The sequence below is a fragment of the Callospermophilus lateralis genome, chromosome 13, assembly GCF_048772815.1.
Source record: "Callospermophilus lateralis isolate mCalLat2 chromosome 13, mCalLat2.hap1, whole genome shotgun sequence".
NCBI lineage: Eukaryota > Metazoa > Chordata > Mammalia > Rodentia > Sciuridae > Callospermophilus > Callospermophilus lateralis.
Window position 1 is genome coordinate 97,552,944 of NC_135317.1, and position 25,865 is coordinate 97,578,808.

At 37.8% G+C, this 25,865-nt stretch overlaps 1 protein-coding gene and 1 non-coding gene across 2 annotated transcripts in view; one reads left to right on the top strand and one right to left on the bottom strand.

Moving 5' to 3' along the window:
• Positions 1-475: 475 nt before the first annotated feature.
• Trnaa-agc (transfer RNA alanine (anticodon AGC)) lies at positions 476-548 on the bottom strand. The gene has a single exon. It is a non-coding gene; the product is annotated as a tRNA-Ala (tRNA).
• Positions 549-10,029: 9,481 nt separating this feature from the next.
• The window catches only part of Acbd6 (acyl-CoA binding domain containing 6), a 149,922-nt gene continuing 134,086 nt past the window's right edge, over positions 10,030-25,865 (top strand). The window contains exons 1-3 of the mRNA XM_076831661.2: positions 10,030-10,589; positions 19,119-19,183; positions 21,992-22,088. Coding sequence (XP_076687776.1) covers positions 10,368-10,589; positions 19,119-19,183; positions 21,992-22,088 — 384 coding nt within the window. The 5' untranslated portion in view covers positions 10,030-10,367. The remainder of the gene's footprint in view (positions 10,590-19,118; positions 19,184-21,991; positions 22,089-25,865) is intronic.

Sequence of the window (25,865 nt, forward strand, 5' to 3'; positions counted from 1 at the left end):
TACATCATGAAAACCAGAAGAATGAGAAGTTATATTCCATTTACATACGAAGTGTCAAAATGCATTCTACTGTTATGTACAACTAATTAGAACAAATAAAAATTTAAAAACCATAAAAAAAGAAGGGCCATTTTGATGAATGCAAACTTAAAAATATTTAGCACATAAAAATTCTAATTTTGGTACATGTTCGTTTGCTGTCTTTTAAACTTAATAAACATACATCAAGATACAAATGCTAAACATTTTTTCTTTCTGTGTATGTGGTACTGGGGATTGAGCCCAGAACCTTACACATGCTGGGCAAGTGCTCTGCCACTGAGCTACATCTCTAGCCTTCTTAAATTTTTACTTTGAGACAAGGTCTAGATTGCCCAGGCTGGCCTCAAACTTGCAACACTACTGCCTCAGCCTCCCAGATAGTTGGGATTACATACAGGAACCACAATGCCCAGTTAACACTTTATCTTTTTTTAGGTGGTGCTGGGGATTGAACCCAGGGCCTTGTGCATGCTAGGCAAGCACTCTACCAACTGAGCTATATCCCCAGGCCCCTTAACATTTTATCATTTATTGTGCATTTTAGAATGTCAATTTTTAATTTAAAGTTTCCCAAAATATTTTGGAGAAAAGTGTGAGGTCTAAGGACTTGGAAATGGCTGAAATGTTAATTCACAAATAAGGAAATCTAAACAAAAGCAAAACAACAAACAACAATCAAAAGGTGGTAGTAATGTAGATTCAGAGCTATGTTTGCCTCAGTCTACAACATAGAACCTCTATTTTTTTTTCAGGGGTGGGGGGTACCTGAGATTGAACTCAGGGGCACTCAACCACTGAGCATACCCCCAGCCCTATTTTGTATTTTAGTTAGAGACAGGGTCTCACTGAATTGCTTAGTGCCTTGCTTTTGCTGAGGCTGGCTTTGAACTTGCGATCTACCTGCCTTAGCCTCTCAAGCCACTGGGATTACAGGCATGTGCACCAAGCCTGGGTGGGACCTCTATTTCTTATTGTGACATTCAGAACAATAAGTGAACTTATGAGAACATTTTTTTTAACCACGCACATGTTAACAAAGGCTGTTTTCTCCTTTACTCGTCCTTGAGTGAAAAGTGTAAAGAAGCAACAAAATTAGAATTTGGATGCTGTTTTAAATAATGATATAGTTCTATAAACAATTGTTCCATTCACTGTGCCATATGAAGTGCAAGATCTGTGTTTTTCCTAAACGTAAGGACCTAAAGGACAAAGATAATCCAACTAGACCTTCACACTGGCAGAACACAAACATAGCTCTATGTCGCCACCATCTGGCCAATATATGACAGTACACAGTGTATTACATGTTCACCAGTGCCCTGCAAGATGTTCATGTCTGGAATTTTAAACAATCTTAAGAAGGGACTCAAACTCACTGGACTCGTTTTCCATATCAAGAAATTATGTTTTGTAAAATAACAATGTATTTATGTATTTATTTATTTACTTTCTGGACTTATTCTTCAAAGTAGTAATTGAAACTTGTTAACATGATATAGATAGGTAAGAAAACTTTCAGTTTTTGAGTTTCAAGTTCAGTGATACTTTCTTTAAAGATCTTTACTTCTAATCATCTAAAAATAGCTCAATATTAGTTTCTCCTGATTGTTTAATAGCTTTCTTTCCATTTAATGAATTCTGAGCAGAGTGTGTGTTAGTAGATCTGAACAGTCCAAACTGCTTACAAGAGCTGACAGTTAGATTCACTTGGTCACTCACTTCAATGGAAGGCCTAAAGCAAGTCATTTAACACTTTGGAGTCTCTTCTGGAAAATAATGGGACTCAACAGCTGAATTTTGTGGGAATGATGTCCAGAAAAAAGAACTCCATTACTTGACTTCAGTTTGAACCACAAGATTTACCATTTAACTTTACTCTCCTTTGAGTTTCTAATTGTTTCTTGAATATTCATCTTGTTTCTCCAACTAAAATTAATGGCAAGAGTGATGTTAGACTCCCCACCTTGTGTACTTTATACTGTATTACATTATCTAAAATATGAAGAAATTAGCATTTAATAACTTATTATTTATTAATTCTTAGCAAGTTGAAATAACAATATGAAATTTAAGAATCTTTATATTTACTAAAAATATTATTCAGCACTAGTAATGTACAATAATAACACTATAGTAATAACAACAAAATGTTGCAAATGTAGGCAGAAGTTAGCTAGTACTCTACGCTTGAGTCCAGATTTATGTAGAACAATGGAACTTCTTTAGGACTAATATCAAAGAATAGAGTAGCTTTATTTTATTTATTTATTTATTTATTTTTGGTGGTGCTTGGAATTGAACCCAGGGCCTTGTACATGACAAGCAAGCACTCTACCACCTGAGCTATATCCCCAGCCTTAGAGTGGGCTTTTATCATCTAATCCTATTTTGCTTTGTGGCATACAATTTGCCTCTGTATTTTTATCCATGTAATTATAAACAACATTACACAAGACACTACTGTGAAGTTAATTTCTAAATTCACAAACCCACTCCTCAGAACACTCTTATTACTCATTTTGAGTTTAGTTGTCATTTGTCATCAAACAGCCTCTAGTAAGGTGGTCTCAAAATTAATCACATTTTTTCATCTTGATTTGTAGGAAGAAATAGCTATTCTTCAAATCTTGAGATGTAATCTTTTTTTTTCCATTAAATTTTCCTAATTATACAGATTTCATATGCTCCAAAGTCCTATTCTGATTTTTGCATGAAATAAAATCTGTAGATTTTTTTTATTTCTAGGGGTCATATGAACTTCAAGATTATGCAAATTAACAGGCCAGTTGGCTCACACCTCTAATCCCAGAAACTCCAAAGGCTGAGACGGGAGGATTGAAAAATATAGCCTCAGCAGCTTGGTCAGACCTTAAGCAATTTAACAACACTCTGTCTCAAAATAAAAAAAATTAAAGAATGGGTTGGGGATGTGGTTCAGCAGTAAAGCCCCCCTGGGTTCAATCCCCAGTGCCAAAGAAAAAAAAAGATTATGCAAATTAGACAATAGGTCTAGTATCTCTACCTTCTTATCATCCTATAATGCTAGAGAGTCTTGCTAATGAGCTTAAAGAGTTGGATTAAAGGGCATAATTTCCTAGATTATGTCCTAAGTGAATACTGATAATTGATTTAGTGACATAAAAATAAGCCACTGTCCTATAACAACTCTGTTTTTTTAGATATCTGCAAAAAATAACACAGACTTGGGTAAGCAAGGTTTTTTTGTGTGTTAGTAGTAGGATGACATATGTTCTAAATTTTAGTTTATACTGGGTAAGACAGACAAATAGCTAACATCATTTCTACTGTTTACTCACTGACTCTTACTAAGTGAAAACAAATAGCACTGCTTGTTATTTTTTTGTGGCCTTGCCTTTGCCCATCTGATTTGTCTGCCTGGGATGCCGGTCTGCCCACTATTTGCAATATTTCATTCATTTGCTATCTGTAAATCCTTAAGGAACAATGACTGTGTCTTTCATATGTTACATTTATTGATTCCATAAAGTTTAACTATGTGCCAGCTGTGGGAAATATAGCCATAAATTTTTAAAAATCCCTGCCCTCATGGAGCTTAGGTAGGTTAGATGTAATAAATGAATAAAATACATCGTATGTTAGTTGGTGATGAGTGCTAAGAATTGGAATAGAGAGTGGGTGGAGGTGGGATTGCAGTTTTCAGAAGGGTGGTCAAGAAGGTTTTGACCAAGGCGACGTTTGGCTGAAGACCTGAAGGAGGTGAGAGCAAACCGTGTGGATATTTGGGATATAGTGTTCCAGAAAGAGGGCATTGCAAGTGCAAAGACAGCAAAGAATGAGTGTGCTGGGTGGGTTACGTTAGCTGGTTTTGTGGAAGAGCTACAAAGAAATCCATATGGTTGAACAGGAGTAAAAGAGGGAACAAATAATGTTGTTCATCTTTCTATCCTTAGGGTTAGCACCATGTCTGAAACATATTATTAATTCACATACATTTTATGAATTAATGCATATTTTTGTCATAATGTAAAGAATGTCAATATTTCACAAAATGTGAATTGTGCTAAATCCAATCCAGTTAACTTTTGTAACAATGAAAATATTTTGGTGACTCTGACTTCAGTTGTGTCACCAAAATAGGTATGATAGTTGTGTTCATTCACAATTTAGATCAGTTCAGGATGTCATGTTGAAAGTATTTCACAATACTCATAACTGTTTCTCTTTGTACTTCTGCCAAATTCCTTAGAACTGTAGTATATAGTGAATACAAACACTGAGAAACTCCAGCAAACACTGTGATCTCATCTAGGACCTGCACAGACCAGAGGAGCTGGGTTTAAAAGATCTGGCTGCAACATTAAGCTAAGAAAGAGGGCCAAAAAAAATCACATGACACAGACAGAAGTTTTCAAATTGAGGGAGGGACAGCTCTGCGACCTTATGGATCAGCTTCCACTTTGGAAAGAACGCTGGAAAAGAGAGTGTGAGCCCAGAATCCCTTTATTTTATAGTGGGGGCATCAGAGGGGGTTACGGTTTCAAGGGTGGAGTCTTGCTTCCTGATGTCTCTTGTGGTCAGCAGATTGATTGACGCCTTGGTGAGTCACACCATCTCAGGTGCTGTGTGGGATATTAAGCAGAACTAGGGAGATCACCTGTATCATGAGATCAATCCCTTGACAGGGAGTTTGCAGAGCCTGGCCTGTTGTGGTGTAAACTAATCAATAAAATCAGTGAGACTGTGAGTTACAGGTTATAAATTAGTAAAAAAAATATATATATATATATATATAGATTATAAATATATTAAGTGAGATAAGACAATTATAAAGCAAGAACTGTTCTAGACAGGCCTTGGATTCCTTCTATAAGAAAACTGTTACAAGAGCTGTTTTTGAGAAACTGAAATGAAAGCTGTTTTCTTATAAAAATTATTCTTCTGTATTTTGTAACCTGTAAATTGTACCCTACTCTGGATGTATTTGTGGTCATGGTGAGCTACATCCTGGGTTTGAGTGCCCTTGTGGGTCTACATGACTTCGAAATAGATTCTCACCCCACCAACCCCAGCTCAAACTTAGGATACTGATGTCTAGCACCTGCTTGAATCTGGAAATGTGGTTAACTGAATTGCAAAGCGGATTGCCTTTTTTCTAGCTTCTGTACTAGCTTGCTTGCTAACTGGAAAATTCCAGTCCTGCTTAGGGCTCGCAGGTCCTGCTTATTACTGTTTTAATTTCTGTGACTGGCTTACTTGCATGAAGCTAAGGAAAGCCCTTGAGTTGTGGTTTTCATCTTTAAGTTCCCAGGATATAGGTTAGGAAGTTGCTGTTCTCCCACAGAGCTTCAGTCTCTGGGGGTGGGTGACAGTCCTGGGCCAGGTAAATAAAGCTCTTTTTTTATTTGAATTTGGACTTAAAGAGTGTTTTCTGAAGCAGCTCCCCATAACAGGCCTACCCCCTCAGGAGGCTACTATGTACAACACAATCCACACACAGCCTACAGATGGCTTGTGACACTGTGGGATAGTGTCTAATAACTACATTCAGATGTCTTGGAGAGGTTCAGAGCACTGCTCAGAATCACCTGAAGAAATGGCCAGTTTAAGACTCATTTTGTTTCCCAAGCTTGTTATTTCTTAGAATTTTGTTTTAAATGTACTGTGTGTAAGGTCAGGCAGTGGCAGTGACCAAAAGGAGGCAGATTTAAAAAGGCTGCTGAACAAGGCTTTATTGAGACCCCACTCCCTATCAGACTGACAGAGTGGATGGGAAGGGCTTGGGACAGGAAAAGGTGTTTTTAGAGTCCCTTGTCCCAATGGAGTTGGTCAGGGGAACTGGCTGACATCCAGGATTGGCCAGGAGACCCTGCTGATTGACAGGGGATTCCGTAGGTGCCCGATTTGTTTCTTTTGCCCAAGGGCTTAGGAACAAAGCACCAAGGATATGCACAGACCTGACACTGTGTATATCCTCTTATCAATATTTATTTTATCTGTAGGAATGACTGACCATTAGATGGGCCATGAACATGGGTCCAATGTGGCAGCCATCACAAATTGGACCTGTTCCATCTGGACCACTTCTCTCCTGCCTGCTCTTTTCTTTGGTCCACTTTAGACTCCATGAGTTAACATTTCTTGCTACTGCTTTCTACTTGTGGTTTGAATCAGTAACCTCTCTGTTGACTGTTAAGCTTTAATTCTAGCAGGAGAATTATATTTTTTTCTGGCTGTTATGCTCGAATTCGGGACCCCCAAAAGACCACCAGAGACCCAAGATCGATGTAAGCAGCAAAGAGGTGTTTATTGCGAGCTAGCTCAGTCCTCCGCGCGCGCGCACACACACAGCAACTGGTGACGCTGAGAGGCCCCAGCCCAGGGTTTACAGCAGTTTTATACATTCTTTGGAGAGGGCAGGGACTTCACATACATCATAGTGTTACCGCTGTTGACCAGTGACGAGTCCTTGCTTCCCCGATGTTGAAGAATAACACCAGAAAAGCACGCCGAGGCAAGGTCAGAGTAGAAATTAGAAGTTTATTAAAGGACAGCAGAAAAGACTTCTCCCAGAGGAAGAAGGGGACCCAAGAGGTGGAATCCGTGGAAGTGCGGTTGTCTCCCCTTTTTATAGTTTTGGTGATGGAATGTAAGGGGGAAGGGTTAGGACACAGGTGGGCCAAACAAGTAGTCTGGGCAGGAAGGACTTCATTATCACTTTTGGGGATGGGCTTATCACTTCTCTGGGATGGGCTATCTCCAAATCTGTTGGGGGCTGTTTCCTGGGTTCCATTAACATTTCTTTGGGGTGGACTTTGGCCTAGGGCCTTTCCAGGACTTCATTAACATTCCATGAGTTGTCCTGTTTCCCCGGAATCATTGTCAGCATGGCCTCCATTTTAGATTTCACTCGGTATTAGACCCGATTTACCTAACTACACTGACTACCTAACTTTAAATCTGGCTTCAATAGCATCTCTTAGCAAATCATCACACACCGAGGGAAAATCAAATAACAACTCTAAAACATGATTAGCACATTCACTGGCGGGAACAAGTTGGGTAGAGGTGATTGGTTAGTACAAAAGGGGTATTCATTTGAACTGATTGGTTTAAGCCAAGACGTACGTGCTGAACTACATGATTTCCCAACATGTTATCAACCACCATAAACTACTGGGAGGGTCATCTGGCATCCCAGGTATTTCCCTGTCTCATGCTGATTGGTGACCGCTAGGGGGTTGCCATGGATCTCCACCTAGCCTGAGTCTGGGACACCTGGCGCAGCAGATCTCTCCTGTTATTTGTAGATAAACCACTTAGCACGGCGGGAATGTGCCTAGGAGTGCTCTGTGGGTTTTTCCAAGGACAGAGGTGATGTCCCTTCCTTGGACAGGCTTTGCTCTGAGGTAGAGGCTGGTTTTTCATGGCTTCCTTATCTTGGCTAATATTTCTTGGGATTTATAAAAACATTTGCCTCTCCCATGAAATGCCTGACTTGAAATACAAGATCTATCTTCTCAAAGTCACCAGATCCTGATAATTTGGGGGCTTTAACCAAATCTTCAAGAAATAAAACATTCTCATGCGTCAGGGCCTTTCAGCCAGAGACCTCCAGGTACCCATCTAAAGTTTACCGAGTTGGAATTATTACTGTTACCACTGTTTACCAGTGACGAGTCCTTGCTTCTCCGAATACTAAAATATAACACCAGAGAAGCACTCTGAGACAAGTTTAGAGTAGAAAGTAGAAGCTTTATTAAGGCCAGCAGAAAAGACTTCTCTCCGGAGGAAGAAGGGGACCCAAGAGGTGGAATCCGTGGAAGGGGGAGGTCTTCCCTCTTTTATAACTAAGGTCTTCTCTCAGCTTTCCCACATTCCTGTCACATTTCTGCCCTTAGTTCTGTTATCTTGCAGTGATGGAATGTAGGTGGGGAAGGCCCAAAGGGTTGGGGACAGGTGGGTTGAAGAAGTAATCTAGGCAGGAAGGACGTTTGGATTAGCATCTGCTTGTTTACTGGGAGCTGCTTCATTAACATTTCGTTGGGATGGGCTCTGGGCCTTGGGGACATTTTCAATTCCCCTGTACTCCATTCTCACTATGGCCTTGATATGGTTCTTGATTTTACTCCGTATTAGACCCGATTTACCTACCTACGCTAAATACCTATCTGTAAATCTGCCTTCATTACCTGTTGCCACAAGTAGGAACGTGGGAACTCGGGAGCCATGGGCTTGTCTTGATAAGAATGTGTAAAGAAAAAACTTTATGGGATTTGGGCTTTGGTTGGCAATTTGAAGGAGGGTCTAAAGAAGGAGAGATTTGTTCTACATCTGATCTTGTTATAAAGCATTTTTATGCCTGGGAAGTTCAAGCTTGTCTGTAGGAAGAAAAGACTTGCATGAAAATAAAGCTGTAATTTATAAAAAAGTAGTAGTTACTCATGTTGGCCAGGGGAAAGGTGTTGGTATTTGTAATTGGCACACTGTTTTTGTCTGTGCTTAGACAAACTTAATGGAGTGCTTTGCTTTGTCTCAGTTTATCAGAGGGACCCAGTCTGAGGTCAGTATTTTGTGAGTTTATTTCTATCTTGTAGGAGAATAATATAGCCTTGCTATAAGTGTCAGGCCAGCATCTGAATGAGAGATATAAAAGCCCGTACATCTCCCTTTCAATATCTCCTTTTCTGGTTCATTGTCTATTATTACAACACATGCAGGCTAACCTCTGGTTTACAGCTTTAACTTTTTCCTTGTTTGTGCATTTATTGTCTGTGCACCTTTGGGCAAGTTGCTTAACCTTGTGTGTTGATTTCCTATGTGTAAAATGGAAATAACAGTAGCTACTTTATGTAGTAAGTAACAGTAGCTACTTTATGTAAGTAAGTCCCTTAAACAGTAAGAGACTCAGGCTGTTATTATTATCATTTTCTCCCAGTACTGGGGCTTGAACCCGGGGATACTCTACCACTAAGCTACAGCCCCAGTCCTGTTTGAGTCAGGGTCTTGCTTGAATTTGGGAGCCTCCTGCCTCAACTTCCCTAGCAGCTGGGATTACAGGCATATGCCATCTCTCCCAGTTTTGTTACCATATTTTAATTAAAGAATTTGGTCATTAGTCATCCCTTCAGAGTGGCAACTGATAATGGAATCATTCTCCACACTCAAGGTTTGAATTCTGATCCAAGCTGAATCACCTTCTGTTTTTTTTCTTATTATTCCTTATCCTTTTCACTCTTCTGCCTAACTCTTTCTTCATACCATTCTTATGGTTCTCATTCTAATGTTTTGAAGGCTAAATATGTGTATTTACAACATGTAGGACATAATAATGCCTCATGTTACCTCTTGAAAAATGTTACTTTAAAAAATACTCAGTTGTCTAAGTTCCTTTGGGGGAATGACAACGTGCTTTTCGGTTTCACTCCAAAGTGCCCGCAAAGCACCGAGGGGAGGCCTAGCTCTGTAGACCCTGCTAATGAAGGTCCAGAATTCTCTTCTCAGAGCCCCTGGAGATGCGGGGTCCACAAGTGTGTAAAACAAGCCACAGAAGGGAGTCATTCGATCCATCTGTCATATCGTAGGCCAGCGAAGGTCCCATCACCTAGCAATGCACAAGAGCCAAACTTTCAGGGCCTGGGGTAGGCGAAAGTACGCGGAACCTTTATCCTCGTCTACGTGTTTCCCGCGACTCCGCTCAAATCGTTGCACTACTAAATGGACGGCCTCCGTCCCCTACCCCCAGTGGCCTCTCCTGACTGCAGGTTCCCGAGTCGGTGACCGCTGATTTCAACGAAATGATAAACGGACACCCTGACGACCCAGGGCGGCTTCTCCAAGCCACGTCCCGCCGGCGGCCCCACGAGAACCTGTGCCGGAGGCGTCCGCCGCGGGACCGCCCTTGCCGCCCCTACCAGCGCGGAGGAGGCGCACGGCGGCCGCGGCGCAGGCTGTGGCGCGTACCGCGAGCGCGAGCCCGAGCCCAAGCGCGCTCACGCCGCCCGGCGCTCCGCCCTCCCCCGCCCCCGCCCGTGAAGCCGACCCCGGAACCCCGCGCCGTTGGAGGGACCCCGAGTGAGCCCGAGCACCCTGTTGGATTTGAGTGAAGCCCGAGGAGAACGGGGTAACTGGGGAGAGCAGCGGAGGGCAACGGAGCTGGCCCTGCACGCCCGGGCAGTCGTGGTGGCCAGGCGGCGAGTTGGGTGAGCGAGCGCGGAGTGAGCAAGCCGGGGGCGGAGTCGAGCCCCGGCTGCGCTCCCAGACCGGTGGGCCAGGGCCCCAGCCGGCCTGACCTCGGGTCTGAGCCGGACGGCCCTGCCACAGAGGGACGGACAGAGCGAGGAGACATGGCCACACCATTCCTGCCCGCGGGGGCCACCACGGGCGACAGCGGTGGAGAGCTGAGCTCAGGCGACGACTCCGGGGATGTGGAATCCCCCCAGAACCCCGAGATCGAGGCGTCCAGGAACCTGGCGGAGCTGTTTGAGAAGGCTGCCGCGCACCTCCAGAGCCTGATTCAGGTGGCCAGCAGAGAGCAGCTCTTATACCTGTATGCCAGGTACAAGCAGGTAAAACTGGGAAGAGGTGGATGCAAGAGACACAGGGGGTCGTCGTGTTCCTCCAAAAACTGATAGCCAACGTGCATGATTAATGGCTAGGCGAAATGAAGGGTGTGTGTGTGTGTGTGTGTGTGTGTGTGTGTGTGTTTTGATTAACGGCTGTCAGTTAGCATCATTCTGGACATGGAAAAGATCTGTCTGCCAGGAGGGCTATTTACTTAGCTGGACATAAAATGACAGTTTTTCTGTGTCTTCTCTTACTCAGTGACCTTGAACTTTACCAGCCTCAGAACCTTTACAAAATGAGGATGATAAAATAAAATTTAGCATTCATTTACTCTTGCCAAAGGGACATATTGAAGTAAATATGGTCATGTTATTAAAAATATTTTGAGATCTAAGGGAATAACAGGATTGTAATGAATAAGGTGCTGCAATACAAAATAAAATATTACTATATTTATTGTGATTTTTAAAAAAACCTTAAATATAATTTGAATTATGTTTTGGCTGAATATGTTTCTGTTAGATAAAATCATAAAAATCTTAGAGCTATAAACACCAGATGAGATAATTCCCTTCATTTACCAAAGAGTAGGCTCCTTGCCTAGAGTCATATAGTCACATCTGTCAGATCTAGATTATAACTCCTAACTCTAAGGTTCTGAACTTTACCTGGAAATATGGAAATGTGTTAGTACTCATATAAGACACTTTTAAGCCAGGCATGGTGGTGCATGCCTCTAATACCAGCAACTTGAGAGGCTGACACAGCAGTTTGGTAAGTTTGAGGCCAACCTCAACAGTTAACGGGACTTCAGCTGTGGAGAGCAGTAAAGAGAATGGATGAGATTGGGGATCTCTGATGACTTCATGGCTGTGGCACACCTGCAGCCTGGGAATGTTTGTGCAAGAACACAGGATGCCTAGCTGCTATGGTGATCTCTGCCTGAGGAGGCTCTATGCAAAGGCCTTTTCAGCTTTAACCTTGATCTCAGGCACATAGTTTCCAGGGATAGAGGAATTCTCATGCTAGACAACCTCAATATTTACAGTTTTGAACTGTGCTACTCCTGAGCCTGCCTGTTTAACAGTAACTTTAAACAGTAGGCCTCCTTGAGCGCTATACAAAGCTCCTGACATTGTACATTGTAACTGTGGAAAAGCTGCATAGATGTTTCTAGTTCTGTAACTTTCCTGAGTACAAAGAATAATGCTTGCATGTTCTTTAACCTGATAATGAGACATATATAAATAAAAATTGCTGGCTTAACTCTTAGATCTGCTTCTCCATCAGGGAGCAACAACGTTCCACCATCAGGGAGCAGCGCTCCACCTGATCTCAGCTATTTACTTCATATCTGTGTGTGAGTCTTTCTTTCCTAATTTCCCATTGTCCCTCGCTGGTACCACCAGTTTGGCCATGCGATTGCAGCATTCAGCAATTTAGGGAGATCCTGTCTCAAAAATAAAAATTAAAAAAGGATGGGGATGTAGTACAATGGTAAAGTACCCCTGGGTTCAATGCCAGATAACAATAACAAAAAAAGACATTTAGTTTCTTATTCAAAGAAGTCATTGATTTGTTACCAGAAGGAAAATTAATCACTTTCTAATATTAGTCAACAAATATTAGTTCAGCATCTTTTTGTTTTTGGTACCGGGTATTAAATTCAGGGGCACTCAACCACTGAGCCACATCCCCAGCCCTTTTTTGCATTTTATTTAGAGTCAGGGTCTCACTAAGTTACTTAGTGCCTCATCATTGCTGAGGCTGGCTTTGAACTCATGATCTTCCTTCCTTAGCCTCCCAAGCTGCTGGGATTACAGGTGTGTGCCACTGGGCTGGGGTTTTATTTATCTTTTTTAATATGTGTGTGTGTGTGTGTGTGTGTGTGTGTGTGTATGTGTATACACTTATTTATATACATATTTATATATATATAATATACACGTTGTAGATAGACACAGTGCCTTTATTTTATTTATTTATTTTTACGTGGTGCTGAAGATCAAACCCAATGCCTCACATGTGCTAGACAAGCTAGGCAAACGCTCTAGCTACAACCCCAGCCCTTTTCAACATCTTCATGTCATGTCTACAGATAATGCAAAGAAGCAAAAGCATCATGATGCTTGCCCCTAAGAGGCTTACAAAGTACTTGAGGAATCTAGATTTAAACACATGAAAAATGACTGATAATGAGTTAAATTACAGCTCAGGAAAACTCTGGATCTTTGGAACTCTGGATGAAATGAAGTTCTGGATTATAGCCTATTTTATTTTTATTAAATACATCTTAATTTAGGGGATAGGAAAGGTAGCAGAATACAACAGTCACTAATATGCCATTATGTAAAAATGTGAGTGTGTAACCGATGTGATTCTGCAATTTGTATTTGGGGTAAAAATGGGAGTTCATAACCCAATTGGGTCAAATGTATGAAAGATGATATATCATGAGGTTTGTAATGTTTTGAACAACCAATAAAAAAAAAATCTTAATTTTCTTTTTGCATCTTGGTATAATGACATATTTTTCCATGTACCCTATGTATTGTTTTTAATAAAGTAGTTAGTTGTAGGGGGTTCCCCTGTTATCTTAAACTGAATGTACTGAATAGAGATGAACCTTATTTTGAAGATGGATGATTATGAATGTTAGTTAATGTGACTTGAGAGATATAGGTACAAATGGTATAAATTATAGTATTGAGTGAAAATTGTCCTACAATTGGCCTGCCTTGGAAGTAGCTTTCTTGCAAGAGTTCTGGATATTTATTTTCTTTGGGGGCATTTACTTTATCCTAATAACTTTAGAAAAAACTATTGAGTAAATTTGACCACTATTTACTAAACATTATGCTAGGACCTATATATAGCATGTCTGACAGATGTTTCTCTGGGCAGTGTAAAGCTAATTTTCTCCAGATTCCCTAGGAAACAATCTTTTTCTTTCTTTGGATATATATTTATTGATATTGATGTCATTATTGTTGAGTACTGATTTCTAAGTCATGAGTGAACTATAGACACCTGTTAGTTGGCCACCATTTATCTCTGTTGTATTCAATTCATCCAGATAGTCTGAAGGAATATTGTCCTTCATTCTTCCAAGAATGTAATCTTATAGTCTATGTTTAGGTTATTTTGTATTTGAAAATAAAATTCTTCATTATTAGAGAATAAGATTATGCATGTTAGATCTTACACTGGACCACATATTTTTAATCAGTCTCTCCTAAATTTTATTTCTAGCAGAATTCTGAGAGAGTGTTAAAAATAGCATCTTTGGCCCAGTGGCTTTGGAGGCTGAGGCAGGAGAATTGTGAATTCAGTGCCAGCCTCAACAAAAGCAAGGTGCTAAGCAACTCAGTGAGACCCTGTCTCTAAATTAAAAAAAAAAAAAATAGGGCTGGGGATGTGGCTTAGTGGTTGAATGCTCCTGAGTTCAATTCCCCCATCCCCCCAAAATAGCATCTTTGGTAGAATAATGAAGTTTGAAGTCTGATACAGTGTCTGCAAGATGGATCGAAATTTCTTACAAAGTGTTTCTACTTGGATTAGCATCCCATTTTGGAGGCTAAATGAGGTAAGATTGTTGGCAGGAAGATGATAAAAATAAGCTAAGAGATGAGCCTTATTTTCGCAGGCAGAGATCTAAATTAACCTAGTTAAAATCTTAGCTCTTTTAGTCTCAGATAAACTATGACTTCAAAATTATCTTTTTAATTAGATTTCAAAAAGATCAAATCATTTAATAGTTGTTTGCTTCCTCTGTGTATTAGTCTGCAATCTCTCAACACAAGATAACTCATTGATACCTGTGAAATGAAAGGCAATGAAAATTTCAAATTCCTGTTGGATTCATTTGATAAGATTGTTTTAGACAACTAGTTCTCTTTTGCGAGTAAAAGATCTGACCAGAACAATTTTAGGGGAGGAAATGTTTATTTGGGTGTTCACAGTTTCAGAGGTCTCAGTCCATAGACAGCAGGCTCCATTCCTGGGGGCTTGAGGTGAGGCAGGACATCTTGGTGGAAGAGTGTGACAGAAGGAAGCAGCTAACATTATGATCAGGAAGAAGAAGAAGAGAGAGAGAGATCTCTGCTTGCCATATACAAATATATACTCCATAGCCATGCCCCCTATGAACCACTTCCTCCAGCCACACCCCATCTACCTCCAGCCTCCACTCAGATAACCCCATCAGGGATTAATTCACTGATTAATATTATACCACAATTATTTCTCCTCTAAACCCTCTTGTATTGTCACACAGGTGAGCTTTGGGGGATACCTCATATCGAAACCCCGACAAAGATCCTCCACTACTAGTAGAATCGAAGATACTCTGCATATCCTCCTTTAACTTGAGCATACTCGATTCCCTGGCATTTGTTCTTGGCAACCTTTGTTGAAATATTCTGCTTCAAGGGCACTAAATATATTTTCCTTCTTTCTTTCTTCCTACCTACCTACCTACCTATCTATTTACCTACCCATGCACCTACCATACCTACCTACCTGTGTTAGAGAACAGAATTTTGATACTCTGTTAAAGTGGTGCATATCCCTGCTTCATAAATGATTCAGAAACTGCTGTTATGTTTTCTCAGTCTTCTAGATCCAGAACTATTCTTTAAACTTGGGAGTTAGAAAAGTTTCCATGTCAATTAGGATACAGGGTCAATTGCTGAGCCTTTGTTTATCTCAGATAATGATCTAGAGGTAGGTGATCCAGAGTTGGTAGGGTGGCTTTCTTTCATGAGATCATCCAGGGACTTCTGCTTATTGTCTTATAGCTCAATCATCCCCTAAGGCAGCCGTTCTCTAATTGTGGTCCATGGACCCCTGTGAATTCCTGAGACATGCTCTGGGTTTCATAAGGTCAAAATTATTTTCATAATAATACTAAGACATTGTTGAATTTTTCCTATGCTGTCATGTTGAATAAAACAACTGATTCCTTAGTATGAATCAAAGCAGTGACAGCAAACTGTTATCAATAGTCATGTGTATTTTTTAACCACCATATACTCAAGTATATTATTTGTTTTTATTTAATATTAATTCTTGAGGGGCTGGGGCTGTAGCTCAGTGGTAGACCACTTGCCTACCACATGTGAGGTACTGGATTTGATCATCAGCACCACATAAAAAAATAAATAATATAAAGGTATGTGTCCACCTATAATTTAAAAAAACATATAGTCTTTTTAAAAAAAAATTAACCCTTGAGTACAAGTCTCTTTGACATTGTGTGTGATGAAATGGGAGGTACACCCAAGGCACCTCTGATGCATCAGAATATGTTGCTGTTTTGAGGAAAAGCGCTTATGTGATTTCTGAGTTGCAAACTAAACTACCCACTTTTTACCATGGAAAATCATTTTTACTTAACAGAACAACTGACAGATAAACTGTGTGTATTCACACACAGTTAGCATATAGTTTCTTGAAAATGAGAGAAATGAGCCCTTGCCTTTAAGGAAAACAATTGAAAATATTTGTTGCCAATGATAACATTTAAACCCTCTAGAAAATTAGAAGTTTAGAAAATCTGCTGCCATGAGCTTGACAGCATCCTAGTACTTAAAAATTTTTTTATAAGCAATGAGAATAATGAATGTGAACTTTTTAAAAAAATATTTATACTTTAGTTATAAATGGACACAATATCTTTATTTAAATTTTTATGAGGTGCTGAGCATCGAACTCAGTGCCTCACACATGCTAGGTGAGTGCTTTTCCTCTGAGCCACAACCCCAGCCCTGTGAACTTTTAATGTACAAAGAAATACATCAACATTTGGAAAATCTGCGTAACTCAGTGAACTATATTTTTTAAACATTTCACAGGGCAGTGTTACAAAACACGTGTGGGTAAAAGATCAATTCAAAAAGTGTACATCAGACCAATGGGTTTCAGTGAGACAGTGTGAAAAATTCATTGATGTAAGTCCAGATTCCACATTGCAGCTAACCTTAATACTATTGTTGAATTTTGGTGTAATATCAAAAGAACAATATCCACAGTTACCTGAAAATGTGATCAAAATAACTTCTTAGTATTCTAACAACATATCTATGTGAAGTTGAATTTTCTTTTTTTTTTTTTTTTTCAAAGAGGGAGAGAGAGAGAGAGAGAATTTTTAATATTTATTTTTTAGTTTTCGGCGGACACAACATCTTTGTTTGTATGTGGTGTTGAGGATCGAACCCGGGCCGCACGCATGCCAGGCCAGCACGCTGCTGCTTGAGCCACATCCCCAGCCATTGAATTTTCTTTATAAACTTCAACCATAGCAACCCATAACAATAGATTGGATATAGAAGTAAATATGAGACTGCAACTAAGCCAGACTTTAAAGAGATTTACAAAATGTAAAACAGTGCCATTTTTCTCACTATTTTTTAAAAATTTAGTAATATGTAGTTATTCTTCATAAAACATTTTTTATTTTGTTGACATGCAGTGGGTTTATTGTTATTTTCAAATGAATTAATACATCTTAAGTATTTTAACTTCTAACATGGTAAATATCAGTAGATATAATCCACATGAACAAAAGCTCCTTGGGGTCCTTAATTTTTAATAGTGTAAAGGGATCTTAAGACCATAAAGTCTCAAATTAAGATTCCTCTTCCCATGGCCAGAGAGGGTCACCATCAACATATACATGTTCTAATCAAGTCAAAGAGAAAGGGGATAACAAGCCCCTTTTCTTTATAAGGAAGATATTTTTATAATTTTCGTACACATCCAGTTCCCAAAACCTAGACAGAAGTTTCATGGCCACATATACTATTTCAGTTGGATGACCATGTGTCTAGCTGAGACTAATACTGTAGGAGAAAGAAAGAACAGATAACTGGCATTGGTTTCTGTTTCTGGATGACATCTAGACAAAAATGTAAAAATATTAATAATTGTTGTTTTTAAGATGTTTTATAGCTTATATAGTTTATCTTATCCATATTTCTGGCAATCCAATAATTCATTTGATTTTAGAGACACCAGAACTGAAGCCTTATTTCTGTAACACCTAAGGCAGAATGATGTAGTGAAGGAATATTGGACTTTGCAATCCAACAGGACAGGATTCAAATCCTGACTATTAATTCAGTATTTGCTAACATGTGAATTGAGACAACCCTCCTGAGATTCTTTTTCCTCATTTATCAAATGAGTTTGTAATGTCATTCCTTGCAGGATTATTGTGTGGCTCACTTATAATAACTCAAGTCAAGTGTTTGGTCTATGGTGAGACTGTTCAAGACAGGCATTACTTTCTCACCTTTTCTTCCCTCCAGCCTGTCATAACAGGGCTGCTTCTATAAAAGCACACATTTTAATAATAGCCAGAGGGCCATGCGATTAATTTCTCAGGAAATGAGAGAGGTGATAATTTTTCTGAATTCAGAGGTGTATAAGATCATTGTACACTGAAAGGGTTCTTAGAATCTGAACCTTGAGCAAGACAGAAAGGAGATACAGCATTTTGAAAAACCTAGGGAAGAAGAGAAGGCATTTCAAAAGATTGAAATAATATGAGCAAAACACAGAACTAAAAATCCCTAAGGCAATGAGTAGATCAGTATGGCTGGGTAAAGGCATCAGTTTAATTTTAGCAAAATGCAACTATGCAAGAATAATAGAAATATCAGGAATGCCCCTGAGAAGTAGATAATTGCTATGGGTGAGTTAAGAATAGTTTCTTAGAGGTTGTGTTCTAATAAAAAGACAAGACTTTACGTAGAACTTCCTAATGCAGTAGAAAATGTCAAAATGCCACAAGAGATATACAGAATAAATGCTATTAAGAGTTCATAAGGAAGGGAGATTCTGCAGTGGCAGTCATGGACTGCATGGTGAATTCTGCATTTGCATGAATTTCATTTGTACATATTCATAATGAAAATAATCTGTAATTTAGCCATTGATGTCATTTGAAGACCAAAAAAATAAGTATTGACAAGATTATTGTGGAATAGATAGAATTTATACTGTTGTTGTTGAGAACACTTGAAATTTTTACATGGCTTTTGGCACTAAATTCATATTGATGAATTTCATAATAGGCCATTTTAAAAGTGGTACACTTTATCCTGGAATTCGGGAGAGATGGGATGCAAGTAGCATTATAAGAATCAGTATAAAGAAACAATATTATGGATTCATGAAAAACTGAACTTTAAAGTTTGTTAATTTGTTAAAAGTTCTTTATTATAGTGTTGAGAAAGACTATATAATCTATTTTATAATTTGCCTTATAATTGTTCTACTAAGGAATGAAACTGTCACCCACAGTTTTTTGTAAATATAGTATTAGATAACAATTTTTTATAGTAAGCTAAAGCTATGTGTATTTTTAAGTTTGGTTTGTTGTTTGCTTTTGCAAAGAATGTTAAATTTTGTTATTCTATATAGATGCATATTTTCTAGTCCATAGTTATTAAACAAATTCGAAAAGAAAGTTTTTGACATTTCTTTGAAAAATAAGTTCTTAATTTTTTTTTAATCTTCTCATTTAGGTCAAAGTTGGAAATTGCAATACTCCTAAACCAGGCTTCTTTGATTTTGAGGGAAAGCAAAAATGGTAAGAAATTCTTGGACTCTGTAATGAGGCTGATGGAAATGATTTAGGTGTTTAGGAATTAGAAAGTAGTGAGCAGATTAAAGAATTATTTTTATATTAATCTCTCTCTACTGTAGACTCTGATAATGACAGGCAATTGGGAGAGGGATTAAAAGAATCTTCTTTTAGCTAAGACTTCTAAAGGATTCTTATGCAGTGACGTTGGAATATAAGTAGTTCATAACAAATGTGCTTCTGTCCATAGGAAATGTATGTATGAGAATATCCATCAGAGCTATTGCATAAGATTTTTTTTGCTACTGTACAGCCTCTAAGGGGTCACCACTCTGCCCCTCTGGAGGCATCTTTGAGAGAAAGCCAAGGGGATAGCCTTGAGGAGAATAGTAGGATCAATCCCCATTTTGAACTCTTCTCCCTTGTATCAGTTTAACCCCTTGGCTCTCTTGGCACTGTTCTCTTCCTTGTCCTATCTACACCGCAGGAAAAAAGTTTTTATCATATTTTTTTTTGGAAAGAAGGTGGGAATCCAAAGCCAGATCCTGACTAACTCCACTTTTCTGAATAAATAAAGATTATACTCATCCCAGGTTTTTTTCCACTTGTAATTCAGTGGTTTCCTTATATGAGGCCTTATTTTTTCTTCCCTGGTTTATGTGAAAAAAAGAGAAGTTGCATATATTAGAGAACCTTAGTTATAGAAGGAAAGGCTTTGGAACATCAGCCCTGGAATTAGAAGAAGCATCAAGGGTAGAGTTAGGAAAAAAAAAAAAAAAAAGATGGAATATAGTTGTAGAAAGAGGAAGTGCTCAAAGGTGAATTATGACTTTATATTCTAACACAGTCCTGCACAAGACGTGGTCCTCTGGACAAGTTGCCTATCTATCAACTGTTTGTTACCCAACTGTAAGCAAATATAGAGCTTGAACCTTGAAATAAATCACAACATCACTAACCATATTCTTCAAATCAAACCTTTTTTTTTTTTTTTCTGGTAGAATATTTTAGACGCTTTTTTGGGGGGCAGAGTGAAGGAGGAAATTTACAATAAAGGAAGCACTGCTTTGATTTACATTCTGGTACAAGTTTTTTTTTTGCTTATGACAAGCAGTTCCCTGGCAATTTACTACTGTTCTAGGGAATACCTGATAAAACTTTTATTGTGATTTTTTTGTTTAAATTTGTGAAATTTTGTAACTTCACCATTATTTTTCTCTACATATTGCCTGTTTGACCATTGATTTTAGAATTAAGAACTGTTTATATTTTACAGCTATCCTAATAATTAATTCAGGCAAGAATCATCATTGATGCTAAAAAAATTATATGGAAAACTATTGAAGAACAATATTTACACAACCTGACCCACAGTTTACTTATTAATTATGAAGGAGAATACTTGTACTTACTAATTATAAGAGAAAGCTTGTGGATATTGCCATTACTAACTCATTAATCTTATCAGTGATGGGACAGGCTAAAGTCATGTTTCCCCCAAGGGTGATGCATTGTAAAGGACATGTCACCTATATATTGCTCTTGCTAAAATACTAAACCTGATTATAATCATGATTAATCATTTTTGTAAAGGAAACAATGAGACAAACCCAAACTGAGGGGTATTTTACTAAACAATTGGTTTTTAAAAATTGTAAATTGGTTCTGAAACATTTTTAATTGGTTTTAACTTTTGGAAAATGGTTTTTAAGAAATGTCAACATCATAAAAGACAAAAAGGTTAAAGTAAATGAAATTCATTGCTCTATGTGAATCTTGATTGGCTCCTGGTCAGGGTGAAGAAAGTCATAAAGGACATTGTTGAGACAATCAGGGAAGTCTGACTATTTGTTCTCTGTATTATAGTATTGATGAAAAATTTCCTTTGTTTGACATAAGCTGATACTGTTAGGAGTGAAGTGTTTCAATGTAAACAATTAACTCTGAAGAGATTGAGTAGAAATAAACTTAGAAAGCCTCAGGAAGATGTTTCTTCATCACAAGAGCAGGAAGGTCGTGACAAAACTGTGGGACTGGATTGTTTTTCAAAGGATCAGGAAAATTAAGAAACCGTGGTTGGATGTAGAAAATTGGAGGGTCAAACCAAGAAGAAGGACTGTCTTAGCAGCCTGCTTAAAAAAAAGAAAGGGTTAACTAAAGGATACTCAGGACTAAAATGTTACTCTTTGTGTTTATACTATCAGAAATTCCTTCCTTGCTTATCTGCTTCACCTCCCTTCATTTTTGAAATCTCCAACCAAGGCCTCAACATCAGATTGTGGTAGCTTATGGAAAACAGAAGGGGAAGGTGATTTCTTGAATCTTAACTAAGAAGCTTGATGCATTTTCCAAAGGAATATTTTTTCTTTTGTGATGATTTGTTTTCTATACTACCAAATGCCATAAGCATATTAATTCATAATATGGGAACTACTTCTGTTGGTCTATAGGCCATATGTTCTTAATAAGGGTGAAAATTGTATTTGGAGAAGTGATTAAAATCTTAGGTTACAGTGGTTTGTGATCTTTGAAAATTCAACAGATATTCAGTTTATTTGTTTTATTAAAATTTCATGGGAGAAGGCAATTAGGAGAAAAATTTCCAAGAAGTCTCCTTATGTGGAGTGATAAGATTTGTATTGCTGTTGGTCCATATAAATGCAAAAAGAGAGGGCTTCTCCTTTATGCATAGCTTTTTATCTCTATTTACCAGACCCTTGAAATGTGTATGTAAATTTTTAATAATAAATAGTAATATGCTTTGCTTTATTCACATATTTAATGATGGGCCATCTTGGATTTTCTGTACTGTAGGGAAGCATGGAAAGCACTTGGTGACTTGAGCCCCAGTCAAGCAATGCAGGAATATGTCGCAGTAGTTAAAACATTAGATCCAGGTTGGAATCCTCAGGTAAGACTTGATTAGACATCATACTTGGCAAAACCTTATCTTTCTCTCAGATAAAATGTTTAAAAACTAAGCTTTGGGTTAAGTAATGTACTGAAATTTTACTTCCTCAAGAGTATAGTTATTGCAGTATTTTCTGAGAAAATTATTGCTTAAATATTAACATGATCAGCTACTGATTCTGACAACTTCTCTGACATAGAATGGAGTTTTGTTTATTTATTTATTTGTTTGTTGTGGTGCTGGGGATTATCAAACCCAGGGTTTTTATGTGCTATGCATGTAGAAAATTTTTTTAAAGTATGATAATTTCAGTCAATCATGTACGAATTCAGTTCATTTTAGAATTTGAAAGTGTTTCTCTTGAGGTCTTCATTATTATCTTGGGGAAAGAAAAATTTCTCTGAGATTGTTTTTTCTTTTTCTTTTTTTTTTTTTTTTTTAGAGTACCCTTCTGTACCCTATATTTTTTGATAGGAATAAAAGACAAATAGGACATGTTTTCTCTTATTATGTAAAGTATAACGGAGACACTAAAACATAAAAAAAAGTTTAATAGTATAGAGAAATAGAAATACAAATGATAGGGAATCCAGTGGAATAAGAGTTTGTTTTGAGCTTAGGGGACATTGGATATTCACTATACCCTATCTTTCCAGTGTTCTTATTGGAAAATATCCAGAAAGAATTTAATAAAGATGGATTGCTATTCTATTTTTTTAAAATATTTGTTTATTTATGTAGTTATAGTTGGACACAATACCTTTATTTTATTTTTTTATTTATTTTTATGTGGTACTGAGGATCGAACCCAGGGCCTCGCACATGTTGGGCAAAAGCTCTATCACTGGGCCACAACCCCAGCCCCCCTTTTTAAATATATTTTAGGGCTGGGGATGTGGCTCAAGCTGTAGCGCGCTCGCCTGGCATGTGTGCAGCCCGGGTTCAATCCTCATCACCACATACAAACAAAGTTGTTGTGTCCACCAAAAACTAAAAAATAAATATTAAAAAAAAATTCTTTCTCTCTCTCTCTCTCTCCTTCTCTCTCTCTCTCTCTCTCTCTCTCTCTCTTCTCTCCTTCTCTCTTTAAAATATATATATATATATTTCAAAACGTGGCTAATGGGTATTAGGCATGATAGAGGTTGCTTTGTAATGAAAACAAGTGAAAATGAATTTTTTAAATGAAAATATTTAGGCCAGACATTTTAGTGGTGGATTAATTCAGTAATTTTCATTGTTTTATAATAATTAAATTCATGGGTATGTAGTTGTTACCAGTATGATGTTTTTGTTCCAGCAGTCATAGAATCTTAAACTCTCAGAGTTGCTAGGAACCTTAAGAGATTAGGTAGTATGACATGTTAAAGTGTATCTTAATTAAGAGTACAAAGGGGGCTGGGGATGTGGCTCAAGCGGTAGCACGCTCACCTGGCATGCGTGCGGCCCGGGTTCGATTCTCAGCACCACATACAAACAAAGATGTTGTGTCCGCTGATAACTAAAAAATAAATATTAAAAAAAAAAAAAAAAAAAGAGTACAAAGAAGGAGCCAGCTTAAGATATCTTGAATGATATGACTGCCTTTTGAAAACAATTTAAATCATCTAATGTTTTTGATATCCACTGAGTATTTAGTCTTAGAAATTTTCCATTTTATCATAAAATACCACATATAGTATATATTATAAATGCCCTAAAGGCTTCATATCTGAAATTCAGTGGTCAAAATACATGCCCCCTGAGCTGAACTCAGCCTGAACAAATGTGGCACGGTGTTTAAAAAATGAGACAAAAACTTGAATATGAGTGTCTTTAGATAGAATACTTATTAGGTCTAGTCAGTGATCTCAGTTTTTCTTGATTGATTTATGACTTGGTTCTTTCTGATCCTTGGCCTCTGAAAGTATTTGAGTATTTAAATTCTGATAAATGAAAGAAGTTATAATTTCTTACCTTTATTACCTTAATTACTCAGAATCCCATTAACTATGACTCTTACAAATGCTTTCAGATTTCATATGGTCAGGTTGTTCTTCCTTATGGAAATCTAGAAGGTATTAAGGACTCTTTGTAAAAGCATCTAAATATCACTTATTGAACATATACTTGAGTAAACCACACAAAGCCAAAGGCACATTAGCGTTCTTTAATGAATTACTTGATTCATTAAGTAAAATAAAAATGAAATTTAAAAATTAATATGTTGTTTAAGGGCCGGGGTTGTGGTTCAGTGTGTATATACACACACACACACACACACACACACATACACATATGTTGGACACAATACCTTTATTTTATTTATTTTTATGTGGTACTGAGGATCGAACTCAGTGCCTCGCATGTGTTAAGCGAACACTGTACTGCTGAGCCACAACTCCAACCCAATGTCAAATGGTTGTTTTTTTTTTTTTTTTTTTTTAATATAAGGAGGCTGATTCATATTGGGATAGGGAGAGGGAGCATGGGAGGAATAGACGAACTCTAGATAGGGCAAAGGGGTTGCAGGGGAAGGGAGGGGCATGGGGTTATTATTGATGGTGGAATGTGATGACCATTATTATCCAAAGTACAGGTATGAAGACATGAATTGGTGTGAATATACTATATATACAACCAGAGATATGAAAAATTGTGCTTTATATGTGTAATAAGAATTATAATGCACTCCACTGCCATATATAAATATAAATAAATAGTTTCATAGATACAAAGATCTACTGTATGGCCTTTGTCTACATTCATCAGTTATATTTCCTTTATCATTCTCTCTAAACACATATATACATAATATTTTTAAACTATTCAAGATAAATTAGAGATATCACATTTCTTTACCACTAGATATTTCAGTATTTCCTAAGCACAAAGATCTTCTCTTATATAAATGTCTTTATTGTCAAAATCAGGAATTTTTAAAAAATATTTATTTTTTAGTTGTAGTTGGACACAACCTTTATTTTATTTTTATGTGGTGCTGAGGATTGAACATAGGGTCTCACATTTGCTAGGCGAGCGCTGTATTGCTGAGCCACAATCCTAGCCCTCTAAATCAGGAATTTTAACTTTGATTCATCATTATTGTGGAATCTACAGTCCATATTCAAAATTATCATTTACCTTAATAATGTCCTTCATAGTTATTTCTAAAATTCTGGTCCATGGTTTAACTCAGCTGTATTTTTGTTGTCCTGTCTCTTTAATCTCCTTTAATCTGGAATATTTCTCCTGATTTCCTTTTCCTTTTTGACTGTGATATTTTTGAACAATATAAGCCAATTTTGGACAATGTGTCTCATTTTGGATTTGCCTGATATTTCCTTGTAATTAGATTCAGTATGTACATTTTTAGGAAGAATATCAAAGCCTCATGTCCTCAGTATCACGAAGTACATACCTGTTTGTCCTAGTATTGGTGGTGTTAATTTTGATCACTTGGTTAATAGTGGTGTCCAGGATATCTCTTCTGAAAAGTTCCTTAGTAATTGATGAGTAATTTGTGGGCACACATTTTGAGACTATGTAAGTATCCTTTTTCCAACAAGATTTCACGTATTAGTTCACCTAATATTCACAAATGTTTTTCAAACTCCATTATTTCTTTTGCATTTATTATATATCATTCAACTGCAAGAGTGACTTTCCCTTTTCCCTCATTCATTGTCAAGAACTGTGAAAGTCGACATTTTACTCTATTTGTAAGCCAAGTTAGCCTGTTACTGTTTCTTAAATGCTGGCAGAAGGTACATGACTCCTGGGTCCCAGCCAAAGGAC